The sequence below is a fragment of the Leopardus geoffroyi genome, chromosome A2, assembly GCF_018350155.1.
Source record: "Leopardus geoffroyi isolate Oge1 chromosome A2, O.geoffroyi_Oge1_pat1.0, whole genome shotgun sequence".
In the NCBI taxonomy this organism is placed as follows: domain Eukaryota; kingdom Metazoa; phylum Chordata; class Mammalia; order Carnivora; family Felidae; genus Leopardus; species Leopardus geoffroyi.
The window spans coordinates 91,977,499-92,000,777 of record NC_059331.1 but is presented as its reverse complement, the minus strand read 5'-3'; the positions used below and the strand labels follow the sequence as shown (position 1 = coordinate 92,000,777).

At 37.1% G+C, this 23,279-nt stretch overlaps 1 protein-coding gene across 6 annotated transcripts in view; it reads right to left on the bottom strand.

The window, feature by feature from the left end:
- Nucleotides 1-23,279, bottom strand: part of RUNDC3B (RUN domain containing 3B) — a 148,529-nt gene that overhangs the window by 28,841 nt on the left and 96,409 nt on the right. For all 6 annotated transcript variants that reach the window (XM_045494700.1, XM_045494702.1, XM_045494701.1 and 3 more), the window contains 2 exons: nucleotides 22,377-22,545; nucleotides 21,347-21,504 (listed from right to left, as the gene is read on the bottom strand). In XM_045494700.1, coding sequence (XP_045350656.1) covers nucleotides 21,347-21,504; nucleotides 22,377-22,545 — 327 coding nt within the window. The remainder of the gene's footprint in view (nucleotides 1-21,346; nucleotides 21,505-22,376; nucleotides 22,546-23,279) is intronic.

Sequence of the window (23,279 nt, the reverse complement as noted above, 5' to 3'; positions counted from 1 at the left end):
GGAGAGTGAGAGGGAGGGAGAAAGAGAATCCCAGTCTTTGCACCGTCAGCGCAGAGCCTGATGAGGGGCTCTGACAAGGGGCTCCATCTCAAAAACCGTAAGATCATGACCTGAGGGGAAATAAAGAGTTAGATGGTTAACTGACTGAGCCACCCAGGGGCCCCCATTCTATCTTCTATGTTTGTACTATAGGTTTATTCTCTGTGGTTAGAGTTTTGAATAAATTTTCATGTAGTTATAACTTCCTATTTTAAATCATGTTAACTTCAAATGTATACAAAAAACACTCTGTGTAAAGCACTTTGAAAGTGCTTTAAGTACATATGCCCAAGTTCAGTTGTAACCAAATATTTAAATTAAATCTACAAAATATTTCAAAGAGAGCATTTTCATGAAAATTGAAAAAACGTATTTGCAACTAATATCAAGTAAATGTATTGAGTGGGCCATGGCAGATACACAAAATGTGTAAAGAAGCAGGGGCGTCTGGGTGGCTCAGTCTGTTAAGCGTCCAACTTCGGCTCAGGTCATGATCTTTTGGTCCGTGAGTTTGAGTCCCGTGTTGGGCTCTGTGCTGACAGCTCAGAGCCTGGAGCCTGCTTTGGACTGTGTGTCTCCCTCTCTCTCTACCCCTCCTCCACTTGCCATTCTGTCTCTCTCTTTCTCTCTCAAAAATAAATAAAACATTTAAATAAATAAATAAATATTTTTAAAAATGACTAAAATGTGTAAAGAAGCAACCATCTAAAAGTACCTCTGATTATCCTATCTTTTTCATAACCATTCTCAAAAGGTAAGTCCAGAAAGTACAACTTAAATTCTATTATTATATTTTACCTTTCCCAATAAATGCTTCCAGATCCTTGAAAAGGATCTTTGTCTTGCTTACGTAAAGTTATTTTACTTGGCATTTTGGTAAAAAAATATCATGTGAAGTTTGATTCTTTATGCGTAACTATGTTGAAATATGTGTCAGTATTAACTGGCCATTTCATAAGCCCTCTGAATATACCTTCAACTCTCTAACCTAAGCATATCCTTATGGATATACATAAAATCAAAATACCATGGATTTATAAACACAAAATCTCTCTATGAAGCAGGAGTCCAGCTCTCCTGAGAAACAGTTTGGAAAAAAACAGGATAGCTTCCAGTTAAAGTTCAGTGAGTTGTTCTATTTTTCAAAGGAAATCAGCTCATTATTAAGCCCTCATGGGCATGACAGAACTATTTGATGAATACAATTTATTCTCTGGAATCTAGCTAAAGCCTGAAAATTCCTTACTTTCTAAATATGTAATTTGCACTATATATAGGTATATAATTTGCCAAAACACTTCATTTTTCTTAACTAAGTATAATACAATATAACATAATACGACTCTGGATTGATCATGAACACTGAAGAATTCACCTCTCCCTCCCCTGTCCCCCAGCCTATATATGCAGACACCTGCAGAATCAGCACAGACACTCTCCATGTAGCTTGTTAACATGCCTTCTGAGCCTGTGCTCTCCTGTGGACTACTCCCTCTAACTTGCACTTCTGAACTCTCCAAAGTGGCTCCAGGGGCCCTCTGCTCCAACCTTGCTAACTGCATGCCCCACCCCCATGATGTTCTGCAGACCCACACCATCCAACCTGCCCTAGGGAGGAATTCTTCCAAAGAGGCACTATAAGCCTAACACTGTGCAAACAGCCCTGACAGTGACAACTTCAAAAAAACTGCTGCCCTCATGAGAGGGAAATTTACCCATACACCCAGCTCCATTGAAGCCCCAGAAGTGGGCTGGGAATAGACACCTGGTCTGACTGCAGTCCCCACCCACCAACGAAAGCCTCTCAGGGGACAACAAAGGAAAGCACTCTGCAGTTTAGCATGACCACAGCTTTGGCAAATTCCTGGTCTGACTCAACTCAAGCCCAATGCAGCCCCATACTGGCCCACTAGCAACACAGAAACCAAACCCTGCCCAAAACAGTCAAAAACAGTCATTGCATATGACTGAAGAGAACTGCAGCTCAGTCACAGCAATAGGGTGTATTCGACACACATAGGAGATGCCCCTGAAGCTCCAGGTTCTGGTAAATGGGAGATTGCTCTATAGGGCACTATAGGACCTTTTCTTCATAAGGCCACTACTTTCAAGAGCCAGAGACATGGCTAACTTTCCTAAAACATAGAAAAAGACACAGAAAGTTAGACAGAAATGAGGAGACCAAGGACTGTGTCCCAAATGAAAGAAGGGACAAAAATCACAACAAAAGAATTAACAAAATGGAGATAAGAAATATATCTGATACAGAAAGTAATGGTCATAATCACTGAGCTTGAGAAAATATGGGAGGACCTCAGTGAAACTCTCAACAAAGACACAGAAAATATAAAAAAGAACCAAGCAGAGATAAAGAACTCAAAAACTAAAATTAAAAATATACTAGAGGGAATAGGGGTGGCTGGGTGGCTCAGTCAGTTGATCATTCGACTTCAGCTCAGGTCACGTTCTCACAGTTTATGGGTTTTGCGTGGACAGTGCAGAGCCTGCTTCGGATTCTCTATCTTCCTTGCTTTCTGCCCCTCCCCTACTCACGTGCTTTTTCTCCCAAAAATAAACACTAAAGAAAAAGCCATTTTAAAACAGTAGAGGGGATGCTGGGAAGATGGCGGCATAGGAGGATGCTGGGCTCACCCCGCGTCCTGCTGATCACTTAGATTCCACTTACACCTTTAATAACCCAGAAAACCACCAGATTAGCAGAACGGAGTCTCCGGAGCCAAGCACAGATGAGAGGCCCACGGAAGAGGGTAGGAAGGGCGGAGAGGCAGTGCGTGCTGCACGGACTGGCCGGAGGGAGCCAGGGCAGAGGGGCGGCCCGCCAGCCAAGCAGAGCCCCCGATCTGGCTCGCAAAAGCGGAGGGGCCAAACTAAGTGTGTTCCGACAGCAAGTGGGACTTAGCATCTGGGAGGTCATAAGTTAACAGCTCTGCTCGGAAAGCGGGAAGGCTGGAGGACAAAGGGAGGGAGAGTTGCTGAGCCCCGGGACGACAGAGCTCAGTTTGGTGGGGAACAAAGGCGCTCGCCAGCACCATCTCCCTCGCCCCTCCCCCAGCCAAAATCCCAAAGGGAACCAGTACCTGCCAGGGAACTTGCTCGCTCCGCGCAAACACCCAACGCTGTGCTACTGCGGAGCCACCCCTCTGGCAGCGGGTCTGACTCCCTCCCGCTGCCACAGGGCCCCTCCTGAAGTGGATCACCTAAGGAGAAGCGAGCTAAGCCTGCCCCTCCTGCCCCCATGCAACTTGCCTACCCACCCCAGCTAATACGCCAGATCCCCATCACCACAAGCCTGGCAGTGTGCAAGTAGTCCAGACGGGCCACGCCACCACACAGTGAATCCTGCCCCTAGGAGAGGGGAAGAGAAGGTACACACCAGTCTGACTGTGGCCCCAACGGTGGGCTGGGGGCAGACATCAGGTCTGACTGTGTCCCCGCCCACCAACTCCAGTTATTCAAGACAGCACAGGGGAAGTGCCCTGCAGGTCCTCACCACTCCAAGGACTATCCAAAATGACCAAACAGAAGAATTCCCCTCAAAAGAATCTCCAGGAAATAACAACAGCTAATGAACTGATCAAAAAGGATTTAAATGATATAACAGAAAGTGAATTTAGAATAATAGTCATAAAATTAATCGCTGGGCTTGAAAACAGTATAGAGGACAGCAGAGAATCTATTGCTACAGAGATCAAGGGACTAAGGAACAGTCAGGAGGAGGTGAAAACCGCTTTAAACGAGATGCAAAACAAAATGGAAACATCCACGGCTCGGAATGAAGAGGCAGAGGAGAGAATACGTGAACTAGAAGATAAAATTATGGAAAAGGAGGAAGCTGAGAAAAAGAGAGATAAAAAGAATCCAGGAGTATGAGGGGAAAATTAGAGAACTAAGTGATACACTAAAAAGAAATAATATACGCATAATTGGTATCCCAGAGGAGGAAGAGAGAGGGAAAGGTGCTGAAGGGGTACTTGAAGAAATAATAGCTGAGAACTTCCCTGAACTAGGGAAGGAAAAAGGCATTGAAATCCAAGAGGCACAGAGAACTCCCTTCAGACGGAACTTGAATCGATCTTCTGCACGACATATCATAGTGAAACTGGCAAAATACAAGGATAAAGAGAAAATTCTGAAAGCAGCAAGGGATAAACGAGCCCTAACATATAAAGGGAGACCTATAAGACTCGTGACTGATCTCTCTTTTGAAACTTGGCAGGCCAGAAAGGATTGGCACGAGATCTTCAATGTGATGAACAGAAAAAAATATGCAGCTGAGAATCCTTTATCCAGCAAGTCTGTCATTTAGAATAGAAGGAGAGATAAAGGTCTTTCCAAACAAACAAAAGCTGAAGGAATTCGTCACCACTAAACCAGCCCTACAAGAGATCCTAAGGGGAATCCTATGAGACAAAGTACCAGGGACATTGCTACAAGCATAAAACATACAGACATCACAATGACTCTAAACCCATATCTTTCTATAATAACACTGAATGTAAATGGACTAAATGGGCCAACCAAAAGACATAGGGTATCAGAATGGATAAAAAAACAAGACCCATCTATTTGCTGTCTACAAGAGACTCATTTTAGACATGAGGACACCTTTAGATTGAGAGTGAGGGGATGGAGAACTATTTATCTTGCCACTGGAAACCAAAAGAAAGCTGGAGTAGCCATACTTATATCAGACAAACTAGACTTTAAATTAAAGGCTGTAACAAGAGATGAAGAAGGGCATTATATAATAATTACAGGGTCTATCCATCAGGAAGAGCTAACAGTTATAAATGTCTATGCGCCGAATACGGGAGCCCCCAAATATATAAAACAATTACCCATAAACATAAACAACCTTATTGATAAGAATGTGGTAATTGCAGGGGACTTTAACACCCCACTTACAGAAATGGATAGATCATCTAGACACACGGTCAATAAAGAAACAAGGGCCCTGAATGATACATTGGATCAGATGGACTTGACAGATATATTTAGAACTCTGCATCCCAAAGCAACAGAATATACTTTCTTCTCGAGTGCACATGGAACATTCTCCAAGATAGATCATATACTGGGTCACAAAACAGCCCTTCATAAGTATACAAGAATTGAAATTATACCATGCATACTTTCAGACCACAATGCTACGAAGCTTGAAAGCAACCACAGGAAAAAGTCTGGAAAACCTCCAAAAGCATGGAAGTTAAAGAACACCCTACTAAAGAATGAGTGGGTCAACCAGGCAATTAGAGAGGAAATTAAAAAATATATGGAAATAAACGAAAATGAGAATACAACAATCCAAACGCTTTGGGACGCAGCGAAGGCAGTCCTGAGAGGAAAATACATTGCAACCCAGGCCTATCTCAAGAAACAAGAAAAATCCCAAATACAAAATCTAACAGCACACCTAAAGGAAATAGAAGCAGAACAGCAAAGACAGCCTAAACCCAGCAGAAGAAGAGAAATAATAAAGATCAGAGCAGAAATAAACAGTATAGAATCTAAAAAAACTGTAGAGCAGATCAACGAAACCAAGAGTTGGTTTTTTGAAAAAATAAACAAAACCTCTAGCCAGGCTTCTCAAAAAGAAAAGGGAGATGACCCAAATAGATAAAATCATGAATGAAAATGGAATTATTACAACCAATCCCTCAGAGATACAAGCAATTATCAGGGAATACTATGAAAAATTATATGCCAACAAATTAGACAACTTGGAAGAAATGGACAAATTCCTAAACACCCACACTCTTCCAAAACTCAATCAGGAGGAAACAGAAAGCTTGAACAGACCCATAACCAGCGAAGAAATGGAATCGGTTATCAAAAATCTCCCAACAAATAAGAGTCCAGGACCAGATGGCTTCCCAGGGGAGTTCTACCAGATGTTTAAAGCAGAGATAATACCTATCCTTCTCAAGATATTCCAAGAAATAGAAAGGGAAGGAAAACTTCCAGACTCATTCTATGAAGCCAGTATTACTTTGATTCCCAAACCAGACACAGACCCAGTAAAAAAAGAGAACTACAGGCCAATATCCCTGATGAATATGGATGCAAAAATTCTCAATAAGATACTAACAAATCGAATTCAACAGCATATAAAAAGAATTATTCACCATGATCAAGTGGGATTCATTCATGGGATGCAGGGCTGGTTCAACATTCGCAAACCAATCAACGTGATACATCACATTAATAAAAGAAAAGAAGCATATGATCCTATCAATCGATGCAGAAAAGGCCTTTGACAAAATTCAGCACCCATTCTTAATAAAAACCCTTGAGAAAGTTGGGATAGAAGGAACATACTTAAAGATCATAAAAGCCATTTATGAAAAGCCCACAGCTAACATCATCCTCAATGGGGAAAAACTGAGAGCTTTTTCCCTGAGATCAGGAACACGACAGGGATGCCCACTCTCACCACTGTTGTTTAACATAGTGTTGGAAGTTCTAGCATCAGCAATCAGACAACAAAAGGAAATCAAAGGCATCAAAATTGGCAAAGATGAAGTCAAGCTTTCACTTTTTGCAGATGACATGATACTATACATGGAAAATCTGATAGACTCCACCAAAAGTCTGCTAGAACTGATACATGAATTCAGCAAAGTTGCAGGATACAAAATCAATGTACAGAAATCAGTTGCATTCTTATACACTAACAATGAAGAAACAGAAAGACAAATAAAGAAACTGATCCCATTCACAATTGCACCAAGAAGCATAAAATACCTAGGAATAAACCTAACCAAAGATGTAACAGATCTGTATGCTGAAAACTATAGAAAGCTTATGAAGGAAATTGAAGAAGATATAAAGAAATGGAAAGACATTCCCTGCTCATGGATTGGAAGAATAAATATTGTCAAAATGTCAATACTACCCAAAGCTATCTACACATTCAATGCAATCCCAATCAAAATTGCACCAGCATTCTTCTCAAAGCTAGAACAAGCAATCCTAAAATTCATATGGAACCACAAAAGGCCCCGAATAGCCAAAGGAATTTTGAGGAAGAAGACCAAAGCAGGAGGCATCACAATCCCAGACTTTAGCCTCTACTACAAAGCTGTCATCATCAAGACAGCATGGTATTGAAACAAAAACAGACACATAGACCAATGGAATAGAATAGAAACCCCAGAACTAGACCCACAAACGTATGGCCAACTCATCTTTGACAAAGCAGGAAAGAACATCCAATGGAAAAAAGACAGTCTCTTTAACAAATGGTGCTGGGAGAACTGGACAGCAACATGCAGAAGGTTGAAACTAGACCACTTTCTCACACCATTCACAAAAATAAACTCAAAATGGATAAAGGACCTGAATGTGAGACAGGAAACCATCAAAACCCTAGAGGAGAAAGCAGGAAAAGACCTCTCTGACCTCAGCCGTAGCAATCTCTTACTCGACACATCCCCGAAGGCAAGGGAATTAAAAGCAAAAATGAACTACTGGGACCTTATGAAGATAAAAAGCTTCTGCACAGCAAAGGAAACAACCAACAAAACTAAAAGGCAACCAACGGAATGGGAAAAGATATTTGCAAATGACATATCGGACAAAGGGCTAGCATCCAAAATCTATAAAGAGCTCACCAAACTCCACACCCGAAAAAGAAATAACCCAGTGAAGAAATGGGCAGAAAACATGAATAGACACTTCTCTAAGGAAGACATCCGGATGGCCAACAGGCACATGAAAAGATGCTCAACATAGCTCCTTATCAGGGAAATACAAGTCAAAACCACACTCAGATATCACCTCATGCTAGTCAGAGTCGCCAAAATGAACAAATCAGGAAACTACAGATGCTGGAGAGGATGTGGAGAAACGGGAACCCTCCTGCACTGTTGGTAGGAATGCAAATTGGTGTAGCCACTCTGGAAAACAGTGTGGAGGTTCCTCAGAAAATTAAAAATAGACCTACCCTATGACCCAGCAATAGCACTGCTAGGAATATGCCCAAGGGATACAGGAGTACTGATGCATAGGGGCACTTGTACCCCAGTGTTTATGGCAGCACTCTCAACAATAGCCAAATTATGGAAAGAGCCTAAATGTCCATCAACTGATGAATGGATAAAGAAATTGTGGTTTATATACACAATGGAGTATACAGGGCAATGGGAAAGAACAAAATATGGCCCTTTGTAGCAACGTGGATGGAAGTGGAGAGTGTGATGCTAAGTGAAATAAGCCATACAGAGAAAGACAGATACCATATGTTTTCACTCTTATGTGGATCCTGAGAAACTTAACAGAAACCCATGGGGGAGGGGAAGGAAAAAAAAAAAAAAAAGAGGTTAGAGTGGGAGAGAGCCAAAGCATAAAAGACTCTTAAAAACTGAGAACAAACTGAGGGTTGATGGGGAGTGGGAGGGAGGGGAGGGTGGGTGATGGGTATTGAGGAGGGCACCTTTTGGGATGAGCACTGGGTGTTGTATGGAAACCATTTTGACAATAAATTATATATATGAAAAAAAAGAGAGATAACAGTAGAGGAAATGAAGAGTAAACTAGAGGAAGCAGAAGGATGGATCAGTGACCTGGAGGACAGTGTAATGGAAAGCAATCAAGGAGAACAGGATAGAGAAAAAAAGCAAATAAAAGAGAATAGAATAAGGGAATTAAGTGACACCATCAAGTATAATAACATCTGCATTACAGGGATCCCAGAAGAATAGAGAGTAAAAAGGGTAGGAAATGTATTTGAAGAAATAATAGCTGGAAACTTCCCAAATGTGGGGAAGAACACAAAAATTCAGATTCAGGAGACAGAGATCCTCCAACAAAATCAACCCACGGAAGTCCACACCAAGACATGTAATAATTAAAATGGCAAAAGGTAGTGATAAAAAGAAAATCTTAGAAGCGGCAAGAGAAAATAGTTACAAACAAGGGAAACCCCAGAAAAATATCAGCGGATTTTTCAGCAGAAACTCTGCAGGCCAGAATGTAGTGGCATGATATATTCAAAGCGCTGAAAGGGAAAAATGTGCAGCTGAAAATATGCTGTAAAGCAAGGTTATCATTCAAAATACAAGAAGAGACAAAAAGTTCCCCAGACAAACAAAAGTTAAAGGAATTCTCACCACTAAACTAACCTTACAAGTAATGTTAAAGGGGATTCTTGGAGTGGAAAGACCATAAGTAGGTGTAAGAAAAGTAGAAAACACAGAAGTAGTAAAATTAAGTATATCTATAAAAATCGGTAAGGGTTATTCACAAAATACAAGAATGTTGGGGCGCCTGGGTGGCGCAGTCGGTTAAGCGTCCGACTTCAGCCAGGTCACGATCTCGCGGTCCGTGAGTTCGAGCCCCGCGTCGGGCTCTGGGCTGATGGCTCAGAGCCTGGAGCCTGTTTCCGATTCTGTGCCTCCCTCTCTCTCTGCCCCTCCCCCGTTCATGCTCTGTTTCTCTCTGTCCCAAAAATAAATAAACGTTGAAAAAAAAAAAAAATTAAAAAAAAAAAAAAAAAAAAAAAAAAAGAATGTAAAGTATGACACCCTATTTGTAAAACTGTGAGGGAGGGAGGGGAATAAAAATGTAGTGCTTTTACAATGGGTTCAGACTGAAGCAAACATCAACTTAATATAGACTGCTAGATGCATAAGATTTTATATATAAACCTAATGCTAATCAGAATCATAAACTAGTAATAGGTCTGTAAAAAAAAAAATAGAAGGGAATCCAAGTATGTCACTAAAGAAAGCCACCAAACCTTGAAAGAAGAGAGCAAGAGAAGAAAGGAATAGAGAACTACAAAAATAATCATAAACAAGCAATGAAATGGCATTTAAGTACATACCTATCAATAATTACTTTGAGTGTAACTGGAGTAAATGCTCCAGTCAAAAGACATACGGTGATAGAATGGGTAAAGAAACAAGACCCATCCATAGGTTGCCTACAAGATACTCATTTTACAACTAAAGACACATGTAGATTAAAAATAAAGGGACAGAAAAACATCATGCAAATTGAAGATAAAAGAAAGTTGAGGTAGCAATACTTATATTGGACAAAATGGACTTTAAGGGTTTTGGATGGCTCAGTCTGTAAGGCATGCAATTCGTGATTTTGAAGTTGTGACTTCAAGCCCCATGTTGGATGCAGAGGTTATACTAAAAAAAGTTAAAAACTGGACTTTAAAACAAACACTGGAATAAGACAAAAAAAGGACACTACATAGTCATAAAAGGAAAAATGCAATGAAAAGATGTAGCAATTGTAAATACTTACGTACATAACATGAAAGCACCCATATATACAAAGCAACCAATAACAAATGTAAAAAGAGTAATCAATAGTAATACAATAATAGTATGGGATTTTAACACCCCACTTACATCAACAAATATATCATCCTAACAGAAAATGAAAAATCAAACAGTGGCTGTGAATGACATCTAACAGGTATATTCAGAACATTCCATCCTAAAACAGAACATACATTCTTTTCCAGTGCACATGGAACATTTTCCAGAATAGATCACATGTTAGGCAACAATACAAGGCTCAAAAAATTCAAAAAGAATGAAGTTATACCATGTATCTTTTTCAACCACACTGCTATGACACTAGAATCAACCACAAGAAAAAATCAGGAAAGAAGTCAAATACATGGAAGTTAAATAACATGCTACTAAATAAGAAATCAAAAAGGCCATCAAAAAATACATGTAGACAAATGAAAACACAATAGTCCAATATCACTGGGATACAGATAAAGCTGTTCTAAGAGGGAAGTTTACAGCAACACAGGGCTACATCAAGAAGCAAGAAACAGCTGAAATGAACAACCTAACCTTATACCTAAAGGAGCTAGTAAAAGAAGAACAAACAAGTAGAAGAAAGGAAATAATTTTTAAAAAAATTAGAAATTTTTTTTGAAAAGACAACAGTAGAACAAATCAATAAAATCAGGAACTTGTTGTTTGAAAATATCAACACAATTTATAAACCTTTAGCCATTCTTATCGAGAGAGAGAGAGAGAGAGAGAGAGAGAGATAAAGAGAAGACTCAAATAAAAAAATCAGAAATGAAAGAGGAGAATTGACAACCAACACCATGGAAATACAAGCAATTATAAGAAAATATTATAAAAAATTATACATCAATAAATTGGGACAACCTAGAAGAAATGGGTAACTTCCTAGAAACATAACCTCCCAAAACTGTATCAGGAGAAATTGAAAATCTGAACAAATCAACAACCAGTAATGCAACTGAATTAATGATCAAAAACCTCTCAACAAACAAAAGCTCAGGAATGGATGGCTTCAAACATTTTCTTTTTTTTTTTTTTTAATTTTTTTTTTATTTATTTTTTTCAACGTTTATTTATTTTTGGGACAGAGAGAGACAGAGCATGAACCGGGGAGGGGCAGAGAGAGAGGGAGACACAGAATCGGAAACAGGCTCCAGGCTCTGAGCCATCAGCCCAGAGCCTGACGCGGGGCTCGAACTCACGGACCACAAGATCATGACCTGGCTGAAGTCAGACGCTTAACCGACTGCGCCACCCAGGCGCCCCGGCTTCAAACATTTTCATCAAACATTTAAAAAAGGGTTAATATTTATTCTTCTCAAACTATTCCAAAAAATAGAAGAGGAAAGCAAGCTTCCAAATTCATTCTATGAGGCTAGCAATACCCTGATAGCAAAACCAGATAAAGACACTACTAAAAAAGAGAACTGCAGTATAACATCTCTGATGAACATACAAGCAAAATCCCCAATAAAATATTAGCAAACCAAATTCAACAATATATTTTTTTTAAAAAATCATTCACCAAGATCAAGTGGGATTTATTCCTGGGTTGCAAGAGTAGTCCAATATTTGCACATTAATCAACGATACATCACATCAACAGGAGAAAGGATAAAAACTATATGATCATTTCAATAGATGTGGAAAAAACATTTGACAAAGTACAACATTCATTCATGATAAAAACCCTCAACAAAGTAGGATTAGAGGGAACATACCTCAACATAATAAAGGCCATCTATGAAAAGCCAACAGCTAACATCATACTCATTGGAAAAAAAAATAGCTTTCCCCCTAACATTAACAACAAGACGAGGATGCCCACTCTCACCACTTTTACTCAACATAGTATTGGAAGTCCTAGCCACAGCAATCAGACAACAAAAAGGAAATAAAAGGGATCTAAATTGGTAAGGGAAAAGAAAAGTTTTACTGTTTACAGATGACATGATACTATGTATAGCGTAGTATATCCAAATACTAAGCATATAGTAAAATATCTAAGTATAGTATAGTAGAGTATAGTATAGTATAGCATAGTATAGTGAAGACTCCACCAAAAAACTTCTGGAACTGATAAACCAATTCAGTAAGGTATCAGGATACAAAACCAATATACAGAAATCCCTTCCATTGCCATATATTGATAATGAAGTAGAACAAAGAGAAATTAAGAAAACAGTTCCATTTACATTTGCACCAAAAATAATAAAGTACCTAGGAATAAAGTTAACCAAGGAAGTGAAAGACCTGTACTCCAAAAACAAACACCAATGAAAGAAACTGAAGATGACACAAAAAAGTGGAAAAATATTCCACACTCATGGATTGGGAGAACAAATATTGTTAAAATGTCCATACTACCCAAAGCAATCTACAGATCTAATGCAATCCCTATCAAAACACCAACAGTATGTTTTATAAAACTGAAACAAATAATCCTAAAATTTGTATGGAACCGCAAAAGGCCCAGAATAACCAAAGCAATCTTGAAAAAGCAGGACAAAACTAGAGGTATCCCAGTCCCAGATTTCAAGTTACACTACAAAGCTGAAATAATCAAAACAGTATGGTCTTGACACAAAAACAGGCATATAGATCAATAGAACAGAGTCCAGAAATAAATCCATGATTATACGGTCAAGTAATCTACATCAAAGAAGGCAAGAATATGCAAGGGGGAAAGTCTCTTCAACAAATGATGTTGGGAAAACAGGACAGCTAAAGCACAACAATGAAATTGGACCACTTTCTCATGCCATACACAAAAATAAACTCCAAATGGATTAAAGATCTAAAGGTGAGACCTGAAACCATAACAATTCTAGAAGAGAGGACAGGCAGTAATTTTCTTGACATCGGCCATAGCAACATTTTTCTAGATATGTCTCCTGAGGCAAGGGAAACAAAAGCAAAAATTACTGGGACTACATCAAAATAAAAATCTTTTACCAGCAAAGGAAACAATCAACACAACAAATAGATAACCCTCTGATTGGGAGAAGTTATTTGCAAATGACATCTCTGATTAAGGAGTTAGTATCCAAAATATACAGAGAACTTATCAAATTCAACACCAAAACATCATCATCATCAAATTAAGAATGAAAAGACATGAACAGACATTTCTCCAAAGAAGACATGTAGATGGCCAATATGCACATGAAAAGATACTCAACATTACCAATCATAAGAGAAATGCAAATCAAAACCACAATATGTCACCTCACATCTGTCAAGATGGCTAAAATCAAAAACACAAGAAACAACAGGTGTTGTTAAGGGTGTGGAGTAGAAGGAACCCTCAGGCACTGTTGGTGGGAATGCAAACTGATGCAACCACTGTGGAAGACAGTATAGAGGTCTCTCAAAAAATCAAAATAGCATTACAATATAATCCAGTAATTCCGCTCCTGGGTATTTATCCAAAGAATACGAAAAGAGGATATGCACGCCCATATTTATTGCAGAATTATTTACAATAGCCAAATTATGGAAGCAACTGAACCGTCCATGGATAGATAAATGGATAAAGAAGATATGGTGTGTATGTATACACACACACACACACACACACACACACACACACACACACACACACTGGAATACTATTCAGCCATAAAAAGGAATGAAATGTTGCCATTTGCAACAACACTGATGGATCTAGAAGATAGAATGCCAAGTGAAACAAATCAGTCAGAGAAAGACAAATATCATATGATTTCTCATGAGTGGAATTTAAGAAACAAAAAACAAACAAGGAAAAAAGTGACAAAAAGCAGGCTCTTAAATATAGAGCACCAACTGTCATTTGCTAAAGGAGAGGTGGAGAAATGGGTGAAACAGGTGAAGGGGATTAGGAATATACTCATAGTGATGGGCAGTGAATAATGTATGGAATTGGTGAATCACTATGTTGTATGCCTGAAACTAATGTAATACTGTGCATTAACTATAATGGAATTTAAAAAAACTAAAAACAAGAAGGGTATATTTACCCCTCTCCTCTGATAATGTGAACTATTTTACAGGCATTTTAATTAATTAAAAATTTTAAATTATTTTTAATTTAAAAAATATTTTGTTATTTTTTAAAATTTTTATTTATTTTTGAGAGAGACAGAGACTGAGCAGGGGTGGGGAGCAGGGGCAGAGAGAGACGGAGATACAGAATCTGAAGTAGGGTCCAGGCTTTGTCAGCACAGAGCCTGACACGGGGTTCAAACCACGAGCTGTGAGATCATGACCTGAGCTGAAGTCGGACCCTCAACTGACTGAGCCACCCAGGTGCCCCTAAGAAAATATTTTTTAATGTTTGTTTATTTTTGAGAGAGTGTGCATGCATGAGTGGGGAAGGGGCAGAGGGAGAGAGGGAGACACAGAATCCAAAGCAGGCTCCAGGCTCTGAGCTGTCAGCACAGAGCCCGACGTGGAGCTCAAACCTATGAACCAAGAATTCATGATCTGAGCTGAAGTTGGTCACTTAACCAACTGAGCCACCTAGGTGCCCCTATTTTCATTTAATTTCAATAGAGTTAACATACTGTTATAACACACTGTTACATTAGTTTCAGGTGTATACTATAGTGATTCAACAATTCTATACATTATTCAGTGCACATCACAGTAAATGCAATCTTAATCCCTTTCACCTATTTCACCCACCTCCCCACCGACTTCCCCTCTGGTAAACCTCTATAGTTAAGAGTCTGTTTTTCAGTTTATTTCTTTTTTTTTTCTTTGTTTGGCATCTTAATTTTTAATAGACTCATCTCAGATAAAAATATATAGTCCCAATAAAAGATATTTCAATGTTTCCAGAAAAACTATTTGTTTCTAATAATACTTTGGTTAATATTTTATTATGCTGATCTTCCTCATGTTTTGTACCCATGATTCCATATGTACTCTTCCCTTTATCTAGAAAAACCTTCCTTTCCTTCCTTTACCTGGTCACTTTAACTCCTGAAAAGCCCCATTCAAACATCAATATCTTAGTGATGCTTTCTCTGGACCACTATTCCTGTGCTACTTCTGTAAAGTGCACATACTTTTATTACTGTACATATATATACACGTTCCTATACACTCCTCACATCATTTAGATATCATTTAGTCAATTCTGATATCCTCATAATTATCGTATTCACATTTAAATTTTCAGTACCTAGCATAGTTCCTAGAACAACGTAGGTACTCAGTAAATGCTTATGTATCAGAAAATGTTATTTCAAAGGTTTGTCATTCTAAAATGGAAATCTGATCTGATGTGATGCTGGTAACTCCACACAACTCCTTAAGCTTCTTTCTCATTTACCTCAGAGGCTATGCTGATGCCCATGATGAGGGTTACCTTGGCAGCTGGACATATAAGGCATATGACCCTTGGCACATAGGATTTAATATCTGCGATTCCAAGTACTTCTGAGAAACCCCAAAGATGAGTGATATGAAACAATTTAAAAAAATTTTTTATGTTTGTTTTTTGAGCGACAGAGAGAGCTTAGTTAGCAGGAGAGGAGCAGAAAGAAAGGGGGACAAAGGATTTGAAGTGGGCTCAGTGCTGACAGCAGCCAGCTCAACGTGGGGCTCAAATTCACGAACCATGAAATCATGACCTGAGCCAAAGTTGGACACTCAACTGATTGAGCCACCCAAGTGCTCCTGATATTGAAGCAACTTTTAATTTTAATAAGGGAATACATTTGAAGCCCATGGCTATGAGTTAAGTTCTGAGAGTGAGTCTAACAAAATCTTAATGGTACTACAGTAAACCTTTGTTTTATTTTCCACTTATCACTTATTGTCAGATATGCTGTTATTCTTAGGATACCCTCCACTGCCATTTGTGACATGGCACATGGAGAAAATGTTAGGCCGTAATCATGAAAATGAAAGATTTAATATATCATGGCTTCAGGAATGCAGAATTTTATGCTAATGGTTAGAACGGCTGTGCAGAGAGCCCTAAAGATCAAAGAAAGTGAAGGCCACAAAACATGAATATAAAGAGGTTTCCACTAGACAAAGATGGGACAACATGATCATCAAAACTAAAATAATTACAAGCTATAGAAGCACACTGAATATGGGCGTTTCTGCTATAACACAGAAACAAAATAAAACAAAGTGTTCTGAAATATCACACTGGAAATAACCAGCCTTATGGGTAAAACAGAGGTAGGAGCTAACAATTCAAAACCTATTCAACTTTCTAACTATAACACACTTAAAAAAACAGTGACATTTCTAACAAAATTCCAAACCAGATTTAAAATATTGGTTAAATTCCCATTAAGTAAAGAAATATAATAATCATTTTACAACAACTTTAACAACAAAGTAAAAGCCATTTGATAGAAAAGGGTGGAAAGAAGGCTTGAGGCTGCTGAGGTTAAGGCTTGCCAAGAAGGCAACGATAGAATGCACAAACCTGGGTAAGGACAAAAAAAGCATCTTCAAGATAAAGTTCAACTGAACCAAAGGAATGCATGATGAAAGAGTACTACAGTGAGAGAGTGCCATCTATTGGTGCATTGCAGTATGTGCCCATGTTGGTATTTTTGCATTCCATTCATATTTCTTGTTGAGAAACAGTAACCTCAGGAAAAATCACCTATGACTCAAGGTGATTTCTTTGCTATACGGACATCACATCCTAGTTTGTGAATCCTGTATGAATTAATTCACATTACAGAAGTGATTATATATAACAAGTTCATCATATTCTCAAAATAAGAGAGAAAGCAAAACAAAGAACAAAATCTTCATTTCACTGGTAACTAAGTAGGGCATCAACATTTTCTTCTGAAAGTCAACAATATCCTCTAAGAATTAATATATCCTCTAAGAACTAATAATGTACACTGTTCTGAGGCTGCCTACTCTTGTGGCTTGCAATGAGTGTTTTACAAAGTTATTTGTACAAGAGATCATCGATCTGAAGATCTAAACCTGTGGTTGAGGACAAAGCTTTCCTCCCATGCAGGATACTCTTCAATTAACAATGTGACCAATGATGTCAATCTGTCCACTTGATTAGCTTATGAGGTCCTTGTACAGAGAAACTGTCTTACTCTTCTCTGTATTCTATTACTCTCAAGTACAGAAGTATACACTTAAATAAGTGCTTACTGAAAAAAACTAAATACAAAAATGAAAAGTTTTCCACAAATCAGCATAAATAATATGACACTTAGTTTTTTATAAGGCCAAAACCAATATATTTCATAATATTATGAGAAACTTTCCAAATATGATTCAAAATATAACTGATACATTAAGACTATATTTATTTAATGAAGTTTAATATATAAGTAAAATGGAGTTAAAAGTCATTTAAATAAATGTGTACCACAGATTTCAATAAAACTATGAGAATAAAAACCTAGAATGATGCTGTATTCTCAATGAAATGATAGGATTATTTCCAATCATTATTTGGAGATTTAAAATTATTTAATACTTTTAAACTCTACCACCATAAATGTAATCACTCAAATATATCTTTGTCAAAGCCTAATAATCCAAAATAATCCAAATTAGTAATATATCAGAGATCAATGAAGAAAAGATTTGCAGTTAAAGTTGATACCAGTAAAATCTTCAGGGGCCATGTCTTCCTCACAATATACACAAACCTATATTATGATTATAAATATTAATCCAAATGCCATTTAAAAACTAGATCTGAAAAGGAAATTTTTTGAAACTTGGGGATAACACAATCTAAGTCCAAACTCATTGTTTGATGTGTAGCATCTGGGCATGATAAAGTAAAATATTTTAAATTTACCATTTATCCAGGTGTATTTATTAAAGGAGATTTTAAAGTTTCCAGAGACCAAAATAGAGGAATAATCATTGAATGTTTTGTTTGTTCTAACTATATTATATACAACAGCATTTAATACTCATAGCAATCCACAAGGTAAATATCAATTCCAGTTTATAGATAAGGAGACAGAGGATACAGGACATTAAGACTGAGCTCGTAACGGGCAAATATAAAGCCAGTATCTGAACACAGTCCACATACGCAGGAAAGCTTTAGAATGCTCCTCTACTACGTCAATCTTAAATTCTATTGCCAAAACTGTAGACTGTTCACATTTTTTGAGACAAATTAAACCATATTTTAACAGTTATTCAAAAACACACCAAACACATATTTCTCAACGCATTGAGAAATATATAAAAAGAATAAGGTAAGTGACAAAGGATTTAAATCAACCAGGAAAAGATAATTAACATAACATGAAAGCAAATATTACATTCTACATAATCCATTTAAACCCCTCTCCTGACCTTTTCCTTCACACATCACAAATTTTAATCTTCTCAGGGCCACTATTATCTTCTCAGGATTAACAAAGAGAATTTAAATGCCCAGCTTTCACTGCAGGCCCTCCTAACTGTTGACAAAAATCTCAGCAAGAAAAGAAGGAAAAAAAGTCCACTCTCTCTACAACCACAAAAATGCCCAGAGTATTCAGTACCTGAGAGATGATTCAGTTGATGTAGTGAAGAATCGCAAAGAAACGTATCTTACTCTTCTATTCAGTATCCTTGTAAATGGTTTTTGCACAAAGGAATCTTTTAAGACAGCAATTTACACCTGGCTAAGATTGTAGCCATGTTATGTGAAAGTAAATCTTTAACCCTAAAGTCAAGAAAACAGCCTAATTCTGACTGTTGGCCTTCATTATTTATTTGTTGCTCTGATAATATTTAGTTTAAATCTCCTCAAGGCGTTAAAAACAATTTTAAGTATCAATGACACTCTTTTATCATACATAAAACTGTATTTTAGATTCTTTTTTAAAACTAAAAAGTTTGAGTCTTTTCCTTTTTTGATTGTTGTTTACTGTTTTGTTTTTTTTAAATATAATACACTGTCATACAGTGTATGACATACAGCTAACATACAGTATATACAAAGCGCTCTTGGCTTTGGGAGTAGATTCCCATGATTCATCACTTACATACAACATGCAGTGCTCATCCCAACAAGTGCCCTTCTCAATACCCGTCACCCATTATCCCCTCTCCCCCCGTACAACCCTCAGGTTGTTCTCTGTATTTAAGAGCCTCTTATGGTTTTCACTCTTATGTGGAATTTGAGAAATTTAACAAAAGACCATGGGGGGAGGGAAGGGGAAAAAATAGTTTCAAACAGAGAGGGAGGCAAATCATAAGAATCTTTTCCTTTAAATTATCCAAAGTACAATAAATGATACATTTTAATTCTTCAAATGAAAATATTTCTTTGATAAAATAAAAACTGATTTCACAATTATTTTTTAAGTTAACACCATTAAGACAGACTACCAGCATCACCTGCAAATGAAAAATTAAATTATCTTTTTACTCTTTTAATGGTAAAGAAATAACCAGAAATCCATATTGTTTGGCTCTTGATATTTTTCTCCCCACTTATAGAAGTGAGGACTTATGGAAGGTATTAATCTGCCCCTCAATGAGTAATACTCCAAATGACAGACTCTCCTTAAAATATTAGGAAAAAAATAAATAATATGTGAACATAATTCTTTTCATCAAGATACAAATTCCTAGAAAGCATTAAAGTTTTATGTTTATTATTAAAAAATTTTTACTTAAAAATCATCTTTCACTTTGACTAGCTCTCAAAGGATCTCTGTGCAAAATATGTAACATCCTTTAATTAAAAGGAACCATAATTACTATACAGAGAGAAAAACATCTTAACCAAATGATTAAAACTAATATCACTAAAAAAAGGCCAACAGACTCCATGGACCTCTGGATATGATATCCACAGCACTGACAGACATACTATGTATGTAATATTGCATCCACAAATTGATGAGCTCATTCTGATCATGAGAAAAAGCAAACAAACTCAAACTGTGGGACATTCTATAAAATTACTAGCTTGTATTCTTCAGAAATAATCTCATGCAAGACAAAGACTGAGAAATTCTTCTAGGTTAAAAGTGACTAAAGAAGCAAACAACCAAATGAAAAACATGATTCTGGACTGGATCCTGTACCAGAAAAAGGAAAGCTGCAATAAGAGCCATTATTTGGATAACTAATGAAATTGAAACGAGTTATGGGTAAGATGAAAGTACTGTACTGAATTAAATTTAAGTTGATAGATGAACTACGCTTATATATGAGAATATTTCTGTTCCTAGGAAAGACACAACTGAAGTATTACGGGGAAAAGTTATGAGGTATGCAAGAGGGACAGAATTATGAGCAAATGTGGCAAGTGTTGAAAATTGGTAAATCTAAGAAATGCCCTATGGGAATTCTTTGTGCTCTCCTTGCAACTTCTCTGAAATTTTGAAATTATTTCAAAAAAAAAACTTTTAAATCATCTTTTAAGATTAAATATTAATGTGACAAGATTTTCACCATAAACAAGTAATTAATAAAATCAAGTTTGACAAAATGGTATGATCAGTACAAGTGCTTTGAATAGTGATAATTTAAGGAGCTGGTACCAGAATGTAGATCAATACACAGCTTTCTTCATCAAAAAAAAAAAAAAAAAAAAAAGTACTGCTATGGAAAAGGCTCTCCTAAACTGTGCTTAGTGATATTCTGGGACAGCCAGGTAACAAACACTGCACTGTCACTATACTCTGAGTGGTACTGGTCTTATATACCATCTTTTTTAACCAATCATCAGTCAACCAATAACTAAATAAACACTTTTAAAAAATTATGTTTATGCATTTGAAAGAATATACACCAAGTTATAGCAGTTGACTCTGGGTAGCACAACTGAAAGTAATTTTTATTTTCTTTCTATATTTTGTAATCTAACTATAATGAGCACGGATTACTTTTAAAATAAGAAAAGTAAACTTTTAAAAAAGAGTAAGTGGAAAAGAACTTAATAGCAAGCAATCAGACTTCTTGGAATTTGAATCCTATGTCAAAACATCACATTTTCTTATGTTTATACACTGCCAATATTTTTCCAAAAGGAGCTCACTTACAGCTGATCTTGAAGCTCCACAATTATATATTCTAATTGTTCCTTTTCCAGTTTATGGGCCAGATCAGAATCTTCAATCCTTTGAAGCAGTATTTTATTCTGGGAGACAGATTCAGACAGCTGGTTCTCTCTAAGTCGTAAGAGTTCTTCAAGATAACCCTGAAAATACAGTATCATTGAGATAAAGCAACTGCAAAAATCTAATATATATCTTGAAAGTAAATATTGAGTAGCTTAAATGCCATTCTTTCCATATTGTAATAAAACAATCTCAAAACATTATTGATGAAATCATAAAAAAAATAATCCTTTTTAATTAAATATGAAAATTTAGCATATGTTCTCCATCATTTAAAGCCCTTCTCTGAAGTTTAATAAGATATGTTTGCTACAATAAGTAGAATGGAAGTTTGTACCTTTTGACCCTTTCATCCATTTTACCCATCTCCACCATGTTATACATTTCTGGTGAACTGTTACTTTTTTTCAAAGGCAATGTATTTCTTTAGTCTATTTAATAGTGCTTTTGCCTTAAGGTCTATGTCGAATGATATTAATATAGAATTCTTTTGCTTAGTATTTGTTTTATCTTTATTCTACCAAATGTTAAAATCTCAAACATATAAATGAAACTGCACACAAAACAATAAATTACTTTCTTTTTTTTTTAAGTAGGCTTCACGTCGTGCATGGAGCTCAGTGTGGAACCCAATGTGGAGCCCAACGTGGGATTTGAACTCATGACCCTCAGATCAAGACCTGAGCTGAGATCAAGAATGGGACGCTCAACCAACTGAGCCACCCAGGAGCCCCTAAATGGCTTATTTTTATATTACAACATAAAATTAGAAGTTGAACAAACAAAAGCCTCTTTTAAAACTATGCCTGATTTTTAATTAAGAGGACAATTCAAGAACAGAAAGGAAGTAGCAGCGGGTAAACACTTACATTCAACTAAAATCTTTTGGCAGTGACAGTCCAAACGCAATAATGAGAATCAAATTAAATGACTTTTGGCAACTGATAAATACCTTCTGTTCCAGGGTTAGCTGATACTTTTGTTTAACTCTCTTACACTTGTTGAACCAACTATTCTCATCCATGATGAAAGGAGGCCCGACATTCTCTGGAGTGCTGCTTTCACTACCACTGCTTCCCAAAGTCCTCAGTTCTTCCTCGTCACTGCTGATACTATCAGAACTGGGAAGGTTAAAATTTTTTAAATAAAGTTAATATATTCCACTCTGTTAAGAAATATTTCCATATTTTGTAAGCTACTGGTGAGCAAACTGCAAATATTTAGCACTCCATATACAGTTATAAAAATGATATTATAAAGACTTTAGTTCCTGAAAAAAAAAAAAAAAAGACAGCTAGCATAGGCTGCTGACTCCCTCTCACAGAGTTAAGCCTTGAGATGCTACGGAAATTCAGTTGAGGTTTATAGACCTAAGGAATTAACATAAAAACTGTGAGAACATTCTGAGAGAGAAAAGATTTCCAGAGAAGAGAACCACAAACCCCAAATGTGTTGGGAAGAACTTTCTAGCTATTTTTTCTCCACTGTCATAGGTAGTTCACTGCCTATTCAATATCCACTGTAGGGCAGACAAACAGCACTACCAGCCTAACATCGGGGGGAGTATAACAGGGCAGTATTCAAGGTGAGCTCAGTGTTGGCAAAAATAATAAAAGGTTCAGAAAAACTAGGTATTCCTAGGCATCTTCCATTGGATGAAGTAGGAGAAACAGAAGTAGAGCAGAGAAAACATCATTTACAACCCACACCTAAAATTTCTAATGACATCTTTATGGTAGAAGAGGACAGAATAAGGTGGGAAAAAAAAAGAATAAACTAAATGAAGAAGTGTGCTAAAATGGATGTCTGGTTTAGAAAGAAGAATGAGGAGATGTTATATTCAAAGAGGAACAGA